The sequence below is a fragment of the Rhinolophus hipposideros genome, assembly GCF_964194185.1.
Source record: "Rhinolophus hipposideros genome assembly, chromosome: 19".
Lineage (NCBI taxonomy): Eukaryota > Metazoa > Chordata > Mammalia > Chiroptera > Rhinolophidae > Rhinolophus > Rhinolophus hipposideros.
In genome coordinates this window covers 2,908,569-2,927,668 of record NC_138065.1, presented here as the reverse complement: position 1 = coordinate 2,927,668, position 19,100 = coordinate 2,908,569, and the positions used below count along the sequence as shown (strand labels likewise).

At 53.4% G+C, this 19,100-nt stretch overlaps 1 protein-coding gene across 1 annotated transcript in view; it reads left to right on the top strand.

The window, feature by feature from the left end:
• The first annotated feature begins 1,592 nt into the window (after positions 1-1,592).
• Positions 1,593-19,100, top strand: part of INTS3 (integrator complex subunit 3) — a 32,421-nt gene continuing 14,913 nt past the window's right edge. The window contains exons 1-8 of the mRNA XM_081026918.1: positions 1,593-1,879; positions 8,477-8,560; positions 9,370-9,453; positions 13,884-13,997; positions 14,194-14,278; positions 15,633-15,699; positions 17,849-17,993; positions 18,897-19,026. Of these exons, the coding sequence (XP_080883044.1) occupies positions 1,736-1,879; positions 8,477-8,560; positions 9,370-9,453; positions 13,884-13,997; positions 14,194-14,278; positions 15,633-15,699; positions 17,849-17,993; positions 18,897-19,026 (853 nt within the window). The 5' untranslated portion in view covers positions 1,593-1,735. The remainder of the gene's footprint in view (positions 1,880-8,476; positions 8,561-9,369; positions 9,454-13,883; positions 13,998-14,193; positions 14,279-15,632; positions 15,700-17,848; positions 17,994-18,896; positions 19,027-19,100) is intronic.

The window sequence follows — 19,100 nt, the reverse complement described above, 5'->3', positions numbered from 1 at the left end:
TGACCCATAGTGAAGTTATTGTAATGACTTAAGTTTATATTCTTCGTGGCTAATGCGGTGCTTTGACTTTGAAGGAATTCAAAGCGTACTCAACAGAACTTCCAGAGCTGGAAGGGTATTTAGAGATCAGCCAAGCCCCTTCCTAATTTAAGGGTAAAATAATTTGCAGAAAGTCAAAATGGCTTGCCTAATATATATAATATGCTAATATATATAATAAAGGAATGAATGAGTCAACTTAAAGGACCACTTGCAGCACTTCAGTAAGTGTATATATAGTTAAAATGTTAAGCCAAGTGTGGAAATAGGATCACCTGTAGTGCTAACATCTGTACAGTGTTTTCCAGTTTAAAAAGTGAGCTCACACCCATGAGTCCATATAATCCTCTCAAAGACCTCGTCTCCATTTTATATAAGGTATGAGATATGGATTTTTAAAAAATAGTGAAATCTGATGTCTTTGGATCTGTAAGACAATCCTACAGGGCTCCTGAAAAAATGGAAAATGCTATTGAGATACAGATGGGGAACCAGAAAGTATAAATGGACTCATGCAATCAAAATAGATCTGGGGTATGGCTGAGAGTAGAATGTCTTCAGTGACAGCTACTCTGTCACTTAGTGACATCCCGCAGGATCTAGTGTCGGCACAACTCAATTTGGACAAGTGGGTCCATGCATTTCTTGTTTTCACCGTCTAGCTAACTGCACGCGGGAGCAGATACATTTGTGTGCTGCACCCTCAGCTCTGGGAACCGGCTCCATCACATCTGACGGCGTTTGCTCCGGGGCTGCTTAGGTTAGAGCGGCGCTCTGTCGCCCTACACGGCCAATTAGCAGCGAGGCTCGGGGGTTCCCAAAGCCTCCCAGGGACAGTGCCCGGATTTCTCTACCCACCCAAGCTCCAGATGGAGGGAGAAAACAAGGGCGAACGCCCGCACCGCGCGTGCGCCTGAGCGCACGCAGGCGCAGACTCGCTCCTCCCCATCACCTCGCACTCCCACCCCGCCCCCGGGAAGTCGGCCCGTCCCGCCCCCCGCGAGCAAACCAGGGACGCGATTGGGCCTTCTAGCTGTCCATCAGACCGGTCTCCGGTCGCCTCAATACCATTGGCAGCGGGGAAAAGGCCGTCGTCCGCCTGGTGCTTGGAGCCTCAGCGCCACCGCGGAAGCCGCCATTGGCGGAGGCCGGGGACCGCGACGGCTCACTTCCGGCGCGGGGCTCCGCGATTCCTCCCCTCCCCCGCCGTCGCCCTCACCTTCCCACCCCCCGCCCTTCCACCATGGCCGCCTCTGTGTGGTGTGGGGAGACGCTGGTCCTCGGTGCCCTCCCATAAGCGCTTACTGCCTCCCCCCCGGGGCCGGACCCAAGGAACCTGGCAGCCCAGCCCTTGAGGCAGCAACCGGGAAGGTTTCCTGCCCGCGCTTCGGGGCAGGCCTCCTCCTGAGCAGAAACGGAAGGTTTCCCCTGCTTCTCCGCGGCTCAGCGGCCAGAAGGGGCCCGCCCCGCTCCCCGGGCCCGAGCCGCTGCCCCTGCCCCGGGCGCAGCCCCTCCCCCGGCGCCTCGCGGAGCCGGCGGCCGCCCCTCCGCGCGGCCTCGCGGAGCCCGCGGAGTGGAGCGGCCGGGCCCTCGCTCCCCCAGCCTCTCGCCCCCGTGCCTGGCGCCCCCAGTTCCCCGTTGCTAGGCCTTCCCCGCGGCCCAGTGCCTGGCCCTTCCCCGTCTCCGGGCCGCGGCCATGGAGTTACAGAAGGGAAAGGGGGCAGCAGCGGCAGCTGCGGCGGGAGCGGCGGGAGGTGGAGGAGGAGCGGGAGCAGGAGCCGCAGGAGGGGGGAGGCTGCTCCTTTCAACCAGTTTGGATGCCAAGGATGAGTTAGAGGAGGTAGGTGTGGGGGCGGGGACGGGAGTTAGGGACCTGGGCCGCGGCGGGACGCGGGGTGTGGGGGGGAGGCCTCCCGGTCTTTCTAGGGCGACACCAGCCCTGCTCCCGACTTCCTGCTCCTGGAGGAAGGCGTGTGGGCCAACTTCCTGGACAGGTTGTCATGGCAACAGCGGCCACGCGTCGGAAAGGGGGTGGGGGGGTGGAGGAGGAAGGGGTGCAGCGCCCAGGTCTGCCGAATTAATTTTCACGTTCTTTTCCACGCACAGGCCACGGCTACTCTTACTGTTTCAGACGTAGGTCATCTACTGAGTTGAGAAGTAATGTGTGTGTGTGTGTTTGGAGCCGACAGGATCTTGCAGCAGACCTTGGACCCCCGTTACATAGGCTTGACCCCATGTGGACACAGGGAGCTGCCAGTGGTGTCACCTGGGCATTTAGAACGAGTCTTACGGAAAGTGCGTGGTGCTTAGTTAGCGCCACCTACAGCAGTGGGGTGAGGGCGTGAGTGGCCCTCGGGGACTGTCCTGCAGAACCAGCGAGCACCCACAAAGGAGGGCACAAACACGGAGATGCTGAGAAAGAGGGTGCAGCGAGGCCAGGCACGTGGCCCTGAGCGGGGATTCAGACTGGGGGGTAGCCGACCCTCCCCTCGCCCTGTCCCTGACAGCCCAGACTTGATCATGTGTCTCTCTCCACTGCCACACACCAAGAGACCCACTCAGGAATATGTGACCCGGAGCCGGGTCGTGACTGTTGAACTGTTTTAAGACCTAAGACATTCAACTCAGTGGTTGTGCAGGGGCAGGATGAGTAAGATCTCAGGCTCTGGCTCTTCACTGGCCATTTCCTTGTTTCTAACTTTGTCACTGCCCTCGTCAGATATTAGAGCGTGGGCAGGCAGATAGGTGGAATCCGTAATTTAGGTTGGAAAAAAAGGTTGGTTCAGTCCGAAGATGGTGGAACATACAAAACACAAACTTAGTGAATTAAGAGGTGGCTGGGTAGCAATTTTGCAGATTATGTGTCAGCAGACGTCTCCTGGCAGACTGGCTTCCCATCCTGCTTCTCCCTCATAATTCTGTGTGCTTTCAGATGAATCAGTTTGTTTTCTGCTGTTGTTTTTATCAGCTAAGGTGGATATAATTAGGGACACACACAGTGCTTCTAAAAATAAGGTATTCCCAAAACAAATAAAAGTGACTTGAAGATTGCCTGACAGTTTAAATTACCCACTTTTTTGGAAATGGCCACTGTCATTGTCCAAGATCTCATTGAGCCCTTTGTTCTAGTACTGGAGCTCTGGAACTGTAGAAAGAAAGCAGCTAGCTGACTGCCTTTGATCCCTCCAGCAGTTTGCGTGGAGGGGAAGAGACCCCAAAGGGTGGATTTCCCACCCTGATGGCCAGAAGGGTCATCCTGCCTCTGCTCTAATTTGTGCCACAGAGCAGTACAGCATCCTGCTCTTCTGAGCAGTGACATGTTTGCTAGTAAACGAAGTGATAGGGCAGGAGGGGACCACAAAAGAGAGGAAGCATTTCTTGTGTTTTTGGACTGTCTGAGCGTGAACTTTCAACTGTTTTCAGGGAGAAGGGCGAGGGAGGGTCTCTTTTTTTTTCCCCTGCTATCCTTGGTGTTGAATTTTCCCAGCATGTCTCGGGCTCCCCCCTTCCCTTCTTTGCCCTTTTGTCCTTTGCATTTGAATTTTCCAGCAAGCCTTGACATTCTGTTTTTAATCCTGTGTGTGTGTGTTTCCCTTTAGACCAGAGTGTCTCTAAGGGCAGGACTCACTGGCTTCTTCCGCCGTGTCTCCCCACAGAGCTCTGCACACAGAAGTTATCAAACCCTGACGTTGACTGACTGATCTCTGCTTGCTCTGGTTCGGTTATTTTCCAATGCAGGCCTATCTATTGCCCAGGAACTCAGAACTAGTTTTCTGAGCTTCCTGTGTGCTGAGTGTAATAGGAAAGTAGGATGAGGGAGACCCAAGGTCTGCCTTCTAGAGCTTACCATCTAAACACTCAGTTAACACACCCACAGGAAGGTTAAAAAAACAAAAGCTGGTCAGGGTAGTGATGAGACCGGGGAATTTGGAATTGGCATGATGAGAAAAGGCCCTTTAGGAGTCTGGAGTACGAAGCACGGGTGGGGGACGTCCCCAGCGGGGATCGAGAGTTCTACCCAAGGGACCGTGTTGTCGCCTTTCTTCTCCTTGGCCCTGTTCCTCTCTTTGAAGAGGGACTTCTTGCCCATCCCCATCCCGATGTGAGGAATGAGATAAAAATAGTGCCAGATTGGAGGCGTTTAGAACACGTAGCTCTAGTCTCACAGAGTTCACAGCTCTTGGTCACCCCTCTGCCGAGAAGGACCCGGTCCACTGAGAAGTCAACTGAAAGCGGGAGCTGTGGCCCCAACAAGTCAGCACTTGCTCTTAAGCTGTGGACAGGTCTCAGGGCTGCCTTCGGTTGGAGGTATGTCCCTCCCAGCTTTTCTCCAGGGAGGAATTCCTACCTTGTCTGGGCCAGAGCTCTAGGGAATGTGCTTTGCGTCATCTCTCACTTTTTTCCCCCTTAAAGCCTCATTTCATGCACAGGTGTCTCTAATTTGTAGAATGCTTGGAACGCAGCGTGTTCAGTGACTTTGCTAACGTGGATTCTTGGGATTTTGCAGGTTGTATCATATCTTTTTCTGAAATGGAGGAATTCAGTCCTTCAAGGCCACTCACTGACTTCCCATGAGAAGGGAGTATTTCACACACACTTTTTACCAGACTGTGTATTCACCTGGCTGAGGGAGGGGGAACTGAGAGGTGAGCAGGGGCCCGCTGATGTCAGCCCCCAGACGTGTATTTGTATATATTTTGGCAAACTGGAGGGCCACCTCTCCCTCCGCTCCTACTCCACCTGCTGCTGCTGTCATGGAAACCATGGCCAGGTACTCTTAGTACTAGAAAAATTAATTCAGAAGCTCCTGGAGATGGTAAATATTTACTCAGCTCCCGAGGTGCTGTGTGGAGGGCTTACTCAGAGCACAACCATTCCACGCTGCTGTCCGCAACTACACACACGATTCCATCTTTACTAAGGGCCCCGAGACTCGGGGGCAAGGGGTACTGCCCCTTGATTGTGGGGAACTGGCCCTCTGTGGCCCTCTTTGAGCGGGTGCAGTCTTTCTGTCAACCCAAATGACTTGGAATTGGTTCTCCCATCCCCGTTTGGAAAAGTAGTTTCTATAGTGGGGGAGAGCGCATCTTTTGTCCTCCTGCTGCCTGGGAAGGACTGGCCCTCACACTTCTTTCCCCACTGCTTTCATCCACGCATCCCAAGTTCTGGCCTCTCCCACTGCCCACCTCCTTAGCTGGGCCTCCCTGTTCCAGGAGGCCACTTCTTGACTGGGCAGTGACCCGCAGAACTGCCTCCGTCCGGGGTCTGTTACGTCACAGCCGAGACTCAGCCAGCCGGCAGGGAGAGCTGTGGTAGCTGGCTCTGCTACACAGAGGCTCTGGGTGCGGGCCCGTGGGTCAGGCCTCCGTCCCTCTCCCCTACCCTTTTCTCTCCTGGAAGGCAAGAGTTCACAGGAGGAGGTGGGAGGGGGAGCTCTTCAGCCCGGTCAGTGCCCCATGCCCCGTAGGCGCAGGGTTCAGTTTTCAGGAGTCTGGAGGCCGTGGCTGTGCTCTGGTCCTCATAGGTTACCAAGCGAATCGGTTCTAATCCCACGGAGGTTACCTCCTGTAATCCTCAGAGCAAGCTCCTGATCCAGGCTTTATCTCTGTGTGCACAAGACAAAACCAGAGTTTGGAGAGGCTGGGAAACTCCCCAGGATTAGCCCAAGGCCGGCAAGTGGGGAGGGGGTTTCTGTGGTCAGTTTGCTCACTGGCTAGCTGCTGTTTGGCTGGTGTGTCGGTCAGCAGATTCCTTCCTTCGAGTAGGAAGCCACATCTGGAATTCAGGGGTGCTGTACTGCTGCTTCTCGCCCGTCTCCCTCCACTCTGAAACTGCTTGTTAGCCCAGGCAGGGCGAGTAGGGCCCCCCCAGAGCTGCCAGCACAAACAGTATGGCCCTGGTGGCTGCAGGCACTGATGCCCCGTCGTTGATCCATATCGTGGGTGCTGAGGCATGAAGTTTAAGGAGAAAATCCACCCTGGGGGTTTCGTCCCTCCCCTTTCCGTACAGGAGCGAGCCTGGGTAATGATGGACCTCAGCGCTGTGGGCGGGGTGGGCTGAGAGTCACAGCCCAGCCTTCCTGTGGCCTGCCTCACAGCTCCTGTTCACAAGTACGCAGGTGCCGGTGACGGAGGCCAGGCAGCTGGCCTGACCTAATTGGAGGTGTAGTCAGACCTGCTGCCGGGCAGTGAAGCTGTGACACCACCAAACCCCAGTGGCTTCGGGCCTGCTTTAGGTTGAAGTGTGGCTGTGGCAGCGCCTTGCCTTCAGCCACTCTGCCCCGTGCCACCCTGCACTTTTCGCCAGGGGTGTGGGTTCCAGGAGAAACGTAGCTGCCTCGTCCCGGGGTCTCGCTCCCATCATCCTTATTTGTCCTCCAAGGGCTCTGGTAGAACCAGGTCTCAGCGAGATTTTGTGGGATGACCTCGAGGGTCAGGGGAAGCAAACCGCTGCCCTGTTTGGCCAGTCGCGTCCTCGTGGGAAGTGGGAAGTGATTTTCCTTGAAAGGTTTTTGGGTTCAATCTCAAGATAAAAGATTCAGGAAGTAGTTTAGGTGGTGATCACGGAGAGACCCACTGACTTAATATGAGATGCGTTTTGTCAGCATCTTGTCAGTATTTAGCGTAAGTACGGCTTTGGCACGGGGACCAGTGTCGCGTCCCCACCGGGTGTGATGCACAGGCCGTGTGAGAGCTGCCTGTGAAGCCGGAGTGGCCGCTGGACGGGCTGGAATGCAGCTGCCCCCTTACCCTGTTTGACGAGACACTGCTGGCACTTTTTGCTTTGGCCTTTTGTTCCCCGTTGGTCCTTTTCTTTCCTCACACTCAAGTTTCCTTAAGTTTGTTTTTACCTTCTTTGGGGAGACATTTCAAACATTAAAAAGTAGAGAGAATGGTAGAACTGTGTAAGCATCACTCTGCTTCAGTGCTTATTGGCAGGTGGCAATCTGTGTTCTCTCCCCCAGTCTGGACTATGTGGAAGCCAATCCAAGATACATTGTTTCGTCTGTAGGTACTTCATATATGTGCCTGAGACAAAAGGACTCTTTTGTAACAGCCACAAGACCACACCTCGAAATAGTAACAGTAATTCCTCAACGTAATACTCAGTGCTCGAATTTCTCTTGATTGTCTCGTAAGTTCTTTTTATCATTGGTTTGTTCACATCAGTAATCAGACAAGGACCACCCATTGTATTTGGTTGCTACATCTCTTTAATTTTATAACTTTTAAAAATAATTTGAAGCTTAAAGAAAAATGATAATATATAGAGCTCTCATATGTTCTTCACCCAGATTCACCAGTAATTCACATTTGCTTTGTCATTGTCTTTCTCTATGTACAATATTATCTTAGCCTTTTGAGAGTAAATCGCAGCCACAATGTCACTTGAGATTTACATACTTTAGTGTGGATTTCCTAAGAACAAGGGTCTTCTGTTACTAACCACTGTTCTACTATCAAGATTAACCATTTTACAGTGACATGTGACTATTGTCTAATTTGTAGCACATACTCCAATGTTAGCGGTTCTCCCAATAATGTCTATCGAAGCGGTCCGGGATCCCACTCCTAGTGTGTGTACCGTCTCTTTCATTCTTTAATCTGAAACAGCTGAGTCCAGTTTTGTCTTTCATGACCTTAAACACTTTGACAGGCCAGTTATTTTGTAGAATATCTTCCAGTTTGGATTGTCTGAAATTTCTTCATGATGAGACTGAGATTCATTTTTGGCAAGAAACCCATAGAAGCGGTGTTACAGCCTTTTCAGTGCCGCCCATTGGAGGCGTGTAGTGTCAGGTGTCAGTTTGTCTCATTCTTGGGGACATTAGCTTTGGTCACTTGGTTCAGGTGGTGTCCTCCAGGATTTCCTGCGGTTCTGTTTTCCCTGTGTAATTAATAAGGGTTTTGAACATACCCTCTTGCTTGTGTAAGTTTTGCTTCTGGTTTTATCCATTGATGATATTTGCCTGAATTCTTTACCACCCCCGTCATTCCTTCTGCATTTATTGCGTTTATTAGTTGGCACGCCACTGTAAGGAGGGGCTTTCCTTTCTCTGTTTATTACAGAGGTATTTATCTTTTAATACGTGGGCTTCTCCCTCCCTGCTTTCTTCCATTGCAATTTATGTATCAAAGAAACCAAGCTACCTGTCATGTTTTCCACCTTCTGGGTTTTGCTGGTTATGTCCCTGAATTGACTTATAAACTGGTAGCTAGATCTAGAGATATGATGAGGTGGGAATTTTTGAAAACTTTCTTGGGGCCAGAAGCACTTCATAGGTAGTGGTATGAGGTACTCTTTCTTTCTTTCTTTCTTTCTTTCTTTCTTTCTTTCTTTCTTTCTTTCTTTCTTTTTTTTTTTTTTTTACTTTGTGGAACTTTTTTTCTAATTTTAGTGGTGTGACATACTCTTAATTTTTTTCCCCCTTTCGCAGAGGTTGGAAAGATGTATGAGCATTGTGACATCGATGACTACTGGGGTCTCAGAGAGAGAGGCCAACGACGCCCTTAACGCCTATGTGAGTATAAAGCTCCCCCGTCCCATGGCTGTTTCTCTGAAAGCTCTGAGACGTGATCTGCTGGACGGATACTTCCGTGGCTAGGCGTGAGGGGACTGAGGTCAGCGTCTGCACTCCCCGAGCCAGGCTTCTGGGCTTCTGTCGCCCACCCGGGGGGGGGGGAATCCATCTTTTGGAGCCTGAGACGTCTTGAAATAACAACTTTACAAAATAACTCACAGTTCTCTAGTGACTTTAGTGACTTTTTTCTTTGCCACTCCTCCCATATTTTACATTTCCTAATCAGTCTGTGAGGTTGAAAGAAGTTGAAAGCGTGCATGTAAAGGGCTATTATTTTAGAATAATAGCACGTGATGAATGTCTGGTAAGTATTACCTACTTACCAGCAGTCAGCTATTCTTGTTGTGTCTTCATCTTCCCAGCGGCAGCGGTTCAGTGGTTTGCCCACGGTCTCGGCCGTGGGTGTGCATGGTTCTCTATGACTGACTCTTTGCAGCTGCCTCTTGGCCAAGGGCTGTTATAGTCTAGTCAAAGGGTGGAGGGGGATTTTTCTTCCATTTTAAGCATTTATACTTGTCTGCCCTTGGCCTGCATCCAGCCTTGGAGAAATCAATAAGGGTCTGTCCTGCCTTCCTCCTCGCCCCTGAAACATGCCCCATCCAGGTTAAGAGAAGGAAGTCATCAGACTTAGGAGTTGATGATTCTCCTTTGCAGGTTAGGCAGGAGGCCCCTGTTTTCTGGGGGAAACTGCCCTCGAGAGCTTTGCTCCTGTGAGTGACAACTCGTTTGTTTCCTTCCCCGTGTCCCAGGTGTGCAAAGGCCCCCCCCAGCACGAGGAAGTCTGCCTGGGCCTCTTCACCCTGGTCCTCACTGAACCTGCCCAAGCACAGAAGGTAAGGCGCCCTGCTGGGGACCCACGGCCTTCTCAGTACGAGCTGGGAATAGGTGGCGCCTCGTACCTGAGCCTGTGAGCAGAGCTGGGCTGCCTGGTTCTCTCAAAGTGGTTACCGCTCCCTGTCTGCTCAGTGAGCGGGTCACTCTGACTAAATTCCTTTCCCTCTCTCTGGATTCTGATGCTAAAGGGCAAGAGAAGGCAGTTGCGAGGCTAAAAAAAACATTGAAAGGGTTTCACATTTTAGATGTACGAGTCAAGGCTAAAAGAGTTGGGATTTAATCCAGAGAACGGAACAACTGTGACCAAGTCCGATGGCGGTTCGTATCCAGAGAGTTTGCAGGTCCCATCCCTGGCAGGGCAAGAGAAGGCAGGCTTAGCGTAGCAGCAGGTGGGATGCGAGCGAGCGGAGCGTTCACTAAGGGTGCAGTGACAGTGCAGTGACAAGGGGACACTGGACGACCCGGATCAGACCCCCCGAGGAGAGCTGTGTGAGAGCGCGTGTGGGGCGCTCCGCAGACAGAGTCTCCTTCACGTGGAATATTTTCAGTGGTGTCCTTCCTTGAGGTGAGGGATGAGCTCTCTGGATTCTGTTCTTTCTGTAATAACGTAGCAAAATTCTGCCTTTGGCGCCTCCACATTTCCCCTTCCCAGCCATTCTGTGCGCTTTGAGTCTTGGCGTGATGGTTTAGAAGCGTGTGGTCTCTGGCATTAGCGGTGTGGCACTAAGAGAGAAGAACTCGGAGTGGGGGGGTTCCACATTCTCTCTGGCCCTTCCCTGGGCAACGGGGTGCGGAAGGGGACACGTGGGCTCTGTGCCCAGCGTTGTGTTAGGCTCTGTCCAGACAGGCTCTCATTTAATCCTCCCACAAAGCCGTATGAGAGGGGTGGCTCTGCCCTCTCCCCACACTGCTCCCCGTTTACCTGTCAGGTGACTGGTGGTCAGAGACATTGTCATTTGTACAAGGAATACCAAAGAAGAAGCATTCCCAGGACAAGGACAGGACGCCCAGGGCCCCCTGGCAGAGCTGCTTGACGTGACCTCAGGGGAAGGACTTACAGGCGTGGCAAGCTGATGTGTCTGTCCTTCTCTGATGCCAGCTGGCGTGGGGGACACGGGGGACGGGGTCACAAGTCCTTGGTTTCACAGGCCTCTTCTGGGCTGGGACCTTGTTTGTTGAATTGGCATTTCAATCTTATGCTGAATTTATGAGCAGGATCCTCGAAGGCAAACGATGACCTCCAGCTTGGTGGTGGTAAAGAGACATGCGATCCAGTCCAGCCCCTCTGTTTTAAAGAAATTGTTGAGCAAGATGGGGGTGTAGAGGTGGGGGGTTGAGGGTTAATTTTCTCTTGAGTGACTTTTTATAAATGCAGTTAATGTCTCCTTTAGTCATCTCCCTGCGAGGTGGTCTGGCCCGCTGGTGTTTTGGTTCCAGTGGCATTGGAATCGGCTGGGGTGAAGCCCAGTGGGGATGGGGTGTGGGCTCTTCTGGCTCTTTCCTGGCCTGGCAGTGAGAGGCCTCAGGGCTCTGCCCTGGGGGTGCCGATGACGTCAGGTACGTGGCCATCCAGTCACCAAGGCGCTGGAGCCCCTCGCCTCCTTCTTGCTCTATGGCAACCTCGTCACGGCGGCCCGAGGCCTCACCTGGGGTCTCGTTGCTGTTGACGGCTGCACCAGGATTGTGTTCACCTGCTACAGGTTTCCAAGTAAAGCCCCTACCTGGGAGCCTCCTGGGGGTCAAGCTCCCAGGTCAGGCCTCTTCAGACGAAGCGGGTGGAGGTGGGGAAATAGGAGACACAGTTTTCGGCGAGTGAGGAAGTGTCTGTGACTGAGACCGTCAGCCAGGTCGGGACGGTGGGGTCTGCGCTCTGATCCTTCTCCCCCAAAGGGTGGTGGTGTCACAAATACCTGTGTCCCGCCGGAGTTTAGGTGGCGCTGCTGATGAGGACTGGTCCTAGGCATTGTTTTAGGCGTCAGCTGAAACAAGGGCCGTGTTTCTAAGGGGTTCTCTGGGCTTACTTCTGTCTCTGGCACGGACTCCTCAGGATGGATGGAGATTCGTTTGTTCCTACTTCCTCACCGGGGCCGGTGCCGAGGGTGCTTGCAGAAACTGAGTCCTGAACACGTGAGACGTGTGCTCAGGACTGGCAGGCGGGCTCAGCGGGACTTCTGTGGATTGGGGTGGATTGGGCAAGAGGGTGGATTGGGCAAGAGAACCCAGCAGGAGACAGGTCCGGTATTGGCGGAGAGTGACTTTTGTTCCATTTGTACCTTCTTGACTTGGGCATGTGTCCTCTTGGCAACTCCTACGAATGTTTATAATTCTTTGAGCTTATTTATTTCCTGTTTGCTGTCTGAGTAGCTGGGAGCAGGCCTGGCTGAGGGCCTGTGGTGAGCCTGAGGCTAAGCTGGGGGCGTAGCTTCCATGCAGGCTCTAGCAGTCCGTACACAGATGGAAGGGTCTGACATTATCGCCAAGGTCTCCATCCGGGGCTTCAGGACCCAGACCCGGGCCGTTCTTGATCCTTCTTGACCCGGTACTTCTCTCCGCAGCAGCTCCAGAAAGGAGGCGGGGGTGTGGGGGCCTAGGCTGGAGCACCTCCTCCCCAGGCAGTCGCTGTCAGAACAGGTGTGCTGGCTCAGCGCCATCCTGTCACCGTTCCTTTCTGTGGGGACTCTGCTTCTTTCCTCTGTTCCCCACTGAGTTTCTTTCCCGTCTGTGTACCTTCCAAGCCAAACAGCAAAGTGGCACAGAGGTTGGTGAGACCGCTGGCAACGTAAGGAATATGATAGCCCTGGTACCCAGCTGCCTCGTGTTACCAGCAGTTGTGGTTACAGGATCCCAGCTGGAGGAGGACATGGGATGGTATCTGCTGCCCTCACCTGACCCTGTGTCTCCTGAGAGATGTGTCCTGCTTCTCTTCTGCCTTTCTGGGATTGCTGCTCTGTTTGAATAGCCGGGGCTCTCCTCTGGTTCGTGGTGTCTCTCTTGAGCGGGACATAGATTTTCCTTCTGCCTCTCCTTCCCTCATCGTCCCTGCCATTCTGTGGCTCACGCCTCTGCAGGAACTCCCAACGGTTCTGCGTCCCCTTCTCTCCTCCTTGTTTCCCTGCTTAGACTTTTGACCTCGCAGCCCTCCCCATAGCTGGAGTCAGAGGGTGATGAACTTCTCCTTAGCATCTGGAAGGTTTGTGGCACCTGGGAGAATCTCAGGTGTTGGTGTTTTCATCAGATGCATGAGTTTGACTCAGGACAATAGATGCCAGAGGAAGTGACAGGAGCTAATCTCCTGGGAGTCCCTGGTCACGCCAAGGCCGGGGAGCAGCTGGTCTTGAGGACGACTTCTCTTCTGACCACTTAGATGAAAGAGCTTGGAAATGTAGCGCTCTCAAGGCCACCGGAAACCTCCATCCGTCCCGGCAGCCTCTCCTTTGGGTCGTTTGTAACCGTGGTGCAGGGAGAGTAAGAGCATGGAATCGAGAACTGGCCCGCCTGGACTTGAATCCTGGGTCCTCCTCTCGTCTCCTATGGGACCTGGCTCGAATTATGTTAACCTCTCTATGCCCGTTTCCTCCTCTGGAAAAGCAGAGATAATAAATAGTAGCTCTTTCAGAGAGTTGTCACGGGATTCAAATGCGATAAAACATACGACAGGAAGTCCCTGCACAGTGCCAGTGCGCGTAGCCCTTGTGCTTGTATTCTGGCTGCTGCCCCCCTTGTACCCGCCTTCCGAGGTCGTGGGCTGCTGCCTCCCTACTTTGGCCCGTGGTGCTGAGACCCTGGCAGCACAGAACACAGCGGGCTAAGGAGGTTGCTAATGAGGCCCCCTAAGCTGCTCTCCAGGGGGCTGGTCTCGGAGGGAAGGGAAGCGAGAACCCGCAGGAAACTGGCCTGCCGCCCTCGCCTCCTCCGGGGGTGGGGATGCTTAAGGAGCCCTCCTTTGTCGATGCTTGGCAGAAGCAAAGGGCAGCCCAGAGAAGAGAAGGAAGACGTTCAGTTAGGAAAGCTCGGTGTGGTTCTGCCCTTTCTTTCCGGGGCCTCGTCTTCCCTTCCTGCTCCTAGCCCTTTGCTTCATCTGGCTGGTCAGGACAGGTTGAAAAACTTCTTTGGGGTCCTTTCCAGCCTGTTCAACCAAACCCGTTCTATGGTGACCTTTTACTAGCAGAGGAAAAGCAGATGGCCTCCACCTGGCTCTGCTCAGCTGTGGCATCAGTGTGATACTTCCTAAGAAGGGAGGTGGGGGGCAGGGCGCCTTTCTTACTCAGCAGGCTTTTCTGCCTTGTTAGAGGAGCTCGGCCCCTCCCGCCATCTCATGGTGCAAGGGGTAGGTTTGGGGTGGGGGAGCCCCGTGGAAGGATAGCATCCAGAGTGGAAAGTCTGGACTCACCGGAGCCCACCCTCCGCTCACAAAGCTCTCTCCTCACAGTGTTACCGGGACTTGGCCCTGGTGAGTCGTGATGGCATGAATATTGTCCTGAATAAAATCAACCAGCTCCTCATGGAGAAGTACTTGAAGTTGCAGGACACCTGCCGTACGCAGGTAAGGCCAGAGCAGAGAGAGAGCAGCTCAGAGGCGTAGCACAGGGTGGTCCTCTCCTGGGGAACGGAAGGAAGGAGGGAAGGGGCTGACACAGCCCTCCCTGCCTCTGCACACCTGAGCTGTGATGTGATTGGATTAGCCCCGTTCTCGGGTTCGAAGGCCCTTTTCTTCATCTGTCTTTTCCTCTCTCCTTCAGTTGGTGTGGTTGGTACGGGAACTAGTGAAGAGTGGGGTTCTGGGAGCCGATGGTGTTTGCATGACATTCATGAAGCAGATTGCCGGTGAGTTTGATGGCAAGAGCTCAGAGAAGAAAGAGGAGCCCAGAGACCAAACCCAGGCCATGGGGCCTGACTGGGTGCCCGAGGGACTCCCTTCCTGGGTCACGTAGACTCTGCTCCGCATACAGGCGCCTCCTGGCCACTTACGTTGCAGATAGAACTTGGAAAATCACTGGGGGCCTTTTGAAGCAGTGGGTCCTGTCTCATTCTCCTTCCTGCCAGACTCGGGGCCTGACGTACAATAGTTGGCCTGTGTTCGCCAGGCCTCACTGGGTGGGGTTCCATGGTGTATTGGATCAGGAAGGGTCTGGAAGGAATGGGGAGAGAAGTGAGGGCCAATAATTATTTCTCATCACATTATGCTCTCAGAAACCCAGACATGTTCCTGGCCTCCACCCCCATTTCTGAGCTCTTGCTCTCTAATAACTACGACATCTGATTAAGGCCAATTTGAGGGACGAACCATGTCAGAGAACAGACCCTGACATTTAGGTTTTATTATCTTCTTGGCGTTGGTGCCGTCTATCAGAGCCGTGGCGAATCCCTGAGGCCTGCCCCTGCCGCCTCTCCTACACCCCAGATCGCATGCGTGTGTTTGAAAACGTCCCTGTCTCTCTGTCTCCCCTTGCCCACTGGTTCTTTGTTGCCTCTGTTTTATGTAACACTGATACTCCTGTTTTGATGCGTATAAACCTTAACCTATGTGATGTGTGACTATGTGAACGTGAAATTTTTAAATTAGGACCTGGGGCACGACACAGCCTTGTCCTGGCTATTTTTATCCACTCTCCTGGCATTTGCTTCCCTGTTTGGCACTGCCAGTCCCCACTTCCCATCCTAAGGCTTTGGGCTGGCGTTGCTGCATGTTAATCCTGCCCCAGGAAGTACCCTAGCAAGCACTGTAGACTGATGCCTGGAAACAAGAAACCCTTGGCCTGTCATGAGGCTGACACAGGATTTGAGACGTGCAGAGGCTGGAGTGCAGCTGTAACCAGACACCTGCACCTCTCAGGCCTGTGCAGAAAGCATCCTTTCTGTCCAGCCATGGGCTTTTCATGTCTCCTTCCCAGACATTCCCTTTCAAGGGGTGCAGTATTCCCACTCCAGACCCCAGTCTGTGGAAAACTTGCAGCTTTGGTTTCTGGAAAAATCCAGAACCTTCCTTTCTCTTTTCTCTGGAGGCCAAGGGGGAAACTGGAATGCCTGGCAGAACAATGGGCAGTTTTTCCATCACTCAGAACATCAGTGATGGGACACCAGTTAGGATTGACCAGCAGGATGGGTGAAGAAATGGATTGGATAATTGGGAGTTGCTGATTAGTCTTTCTGATTCTCTGTTTTCTCCCCCTTTGATCAGGTGGGGATGTTACAGCAAAGAATATTTGGTTGGCGGAGAGTGTTCTGGATATCCTGACGGAGCAGAGGTAGAGTGCCCTGTGAAAGGTGGATGAGGGTGGGAAACGGGGCGCAACGGTGGTGTGAGGACTGTTCGGTGGCTCCAAACACCTTAGGTGGAGACGTGGAGGCGGATGAGGGAGACGAGGGGAGGAGTTATTGCCTAGTGTGGCCCTGGGGATGAAGGAGTGGGAACGAAGGTCTTCCTGAAATATCTCAGAGCCCAGGAAAAACGCATTTCATCTGATAAGGATTTATTTTTGATCCAGACCTCCTTGGAATGTTTATCTTTGGGGGGAGCTAGGGGAGAATGAGCTCAGCAGAGTGGGGCCAGCCAAGTACCCGGGCCTGGCAGGTACCCCTTTTCTCCCTTCCAAGACTTTCCATCCATCCCCTACTCCCCTTTTGTCAAAGTGGCCCGGGGAGCAGTGGGAGTGAGGAGGTAATGGATTTCTGCTCGAGTTTGCACGTGGGGCTTGGAGGCTGCAGTGGGGGGGGGGGGAGGGCATAGGGCGCCCTGTTGGGTTTTCTTCCCCATCAGAGGGCCAGAAAGTTGATGAGAGCTGAACTTGGTTGGGGGTAAGGCCTTCCTCCTGGTCCCGTGGCCTCAGACTTCCAGATGCTGGTTTCAGAGTCCAGCCCTAGGGGGGGACCCCATAGTGGTCAAATGATTGAGAGGCTAATAGCAACCAGTCTCCTGCGCTTCCGCAGAATGACCCCCCTCCTTAGTCACACTCAAGGAAGAGGAGGCTGTGCTCTGTGCTCTGCCCCAGCCCCAGCTTGAGAGCTGTGCCAGGTGCGCTGTGCAGTGCCACCCAGTGCCCTGGGTGTAGACGTCCGCGGCAGCTGGGGACATTTCTTCCGTTGCTCAGCACGAGAGCCTAGCCATTTCTTGCCAGGCCTCTGCTTCTCTGAGGTCGCTGTGCCTTTCTGGCATCCTGGCTCAGAGGGTCTCCCTTTCCTCTCTTTCTGTTCGTTATCCCACCCCAGGATTCAGATATGCTCGTCATCTCTGCTAGCAATCGTCCTAAAAAGTGATTGTTCTCATTTTGTTCCTGCTGTCAGATACTTGTCCCCATACCTTAAAGCTGAATTTCCCTCGCTTAGGCAGTCTCTGTGTACAAGTGTCAGGTAACTGCCCCACCTATTCTCCAAAACCCTCCCATCCTTGGGTGCCACTGAGTCCCTGGAAGTTGAAAACTGTCTTCTGCCACTCCCTCCGTCTCCCTCCCTCCCCAGTGTCTCTAGGGCTACGGAATTATAGGGTAGCAGGCAGGGGAGGGGGACCCTCCCCAGTGTTCCTGGCTGCTGCTTTCCTTCTGTGAAAGGAAAGGGCCAAAGTCTCTTAATTAGGTGGCTTGAGCACTTTTCCGGAATCAGGATGTTGCCTGGTTGGATTAATTAAACTTTCTTCCTCTGGTTCCCTCCTTCCAGCAGTGGTGCCAAAGCCATTACAAACTATTTGTTGGGGGAGACGGGGCCCCGTTTGGGCACTTTGTGACAGGCTTGGAGTTTCGGACTCTCCCCACTGTGTATTTCTCCCCTTGTAAAGCAGCAGGGCACACACAATTCTTTCATTGCCCCCTTTCCCCCAGGGAAATTCTGCAACTCCTGGGAAAATGGGCTTTGCGTCCCAAATCTTGTTCTTTTCAGATTGTGATTTAGGGCAGGTGACTCAGCGTCTGGGAGTGGAATCCGTGGCTGGAGAGAGCCCGGGGAAGGTTGTGGCATGGAGGCTATGAGTGATAAGCATGGTGGGAGGGCCCACGCAGTGTGTTTAAAACCACCAGGGTCCCCAGTGGTCCACGGACCTCACTTAGGAACCGCAGACTTCGGGACACTTACACCCCCACCCCCCACTGTCTGACCGGGGAGGAAGCTCTGGTTTATTTCTGTCCCTAGTACCTGACACAGTGTGGCACCTGAGAAGCGCTCTGTCAGTGTGTGAAAGCGTGAGTCACAAACAGAGCTGTTTCAGTGGAAGCCAGGAGCTGTGTGGTAAAGAGAAAGGCTTCCGTTCCGCATTGACCTTTACTGGGCACCTGGGAGAGTAGCAGAAAGTCGTCCCCTGCCCAGCCAGCCAACAGCCATAGATGGCGACAGCACCCTCGGGCCCCAAAGCCGGGCGCGCGGAAGGGCGGCAGGGCCGACATGCAGGTGGCTCCTCTGTCCCCACAGGGAGTGGGTGCTGAAGAGCAGTATCCTCATCGCAATGGCCGTGTACACGTACCTCCGCCTGGTTGTGGACCACCACGGGACCGCCCAGCTGCAGGCCCTGCGGCAGAAGGAGGTGGACTTCTGCATCTCGCTGCTGCGGGAGCGGGTGAGGACGGAAGTCTGGGGCTGCAGCCCAGGACAGCCCCCCGTGACCGCCCTGTGCAGCCACCTGTGCCTGCTAGGTCACGTTGGCGAGACGCAGGGGCCAGGGGCCGGTGTTTTCCATCATCCTGACAGATGGGGGATCAGTGTGGAACCGGCTACTCCCCAGAAATGCCGCTTGTTGCTCTGGCTACCTAGGGACTTTCCTGCTCAGCTGCATGGACACTTGTCACCACAGGCACAGGCTGTCCCTGCGTGCCCAGTGTGGTCTTCCTCTGCACCTACCCACCTGGGTAATGGCCCTGGTCAAGTGACCTTATGAATGGCCCACTGTCACATCTCTCAGGGGTAAATGATCCTAGGGCTGGGCTCGTGCAGTAGACGCCAGCCACATGTGGCAATTTAAATGGAAACTAATTAAGATCACCTAGCAGTTTTACATTTAATTCCTTAGCTGACTGAGCCACATTTTCAGTGCTTATGAGCCACTTTAGCCCTTTGGGCAGCACAGATACAGATTATTTCCGTTAGCACAGAATATTCCGTAGAACTGAGTGAGTTTGGAGGTAGGATGTCTGGGGCTCAGTTTGCCAATCCTTTCCTTTTAGAATCTTAGTCTCTTCTGACCTGGCTGGAAACAGTTCTGGAGGAGAGGGCAATAGACTAATGTGGAAACCCCAGGGCTTCCGCAGTGTCCAATAGCTTTTCCTGTCGTCAGTCCCCAACTTCCACCTCTCTTCCCCTGGACAGCTAGGAGCCAATCCCTTGGTTCCAGAAGAAACCATGTAACCCCTTCGACCCTCTTTCCTACCCTCCCTAGAACATGCTGTCCTTTGTCCCCCTGCAGCAGGTAAACAATCCGTGTTCTCATTGTCTTTCCTGTCCGTGCCCCCCTCCCCCAATCAAGTTCATGGAATGTTTGATGATTGGCCGGGACCTCGTAAGGCTACTTCAGAATGTTGCCAGGATACCAGAATTTGAACTACTTTGGAAAGATATCATCCATAACCCTCAGGCCTTGAGTCCTCAGTTCACAGGTGAGTAAGGGCGGCATCCTGTTCTTGAGAGGTGGGAGGTCAGTGTGTTTACTGCTTGAATCAAGAGGGCAGAG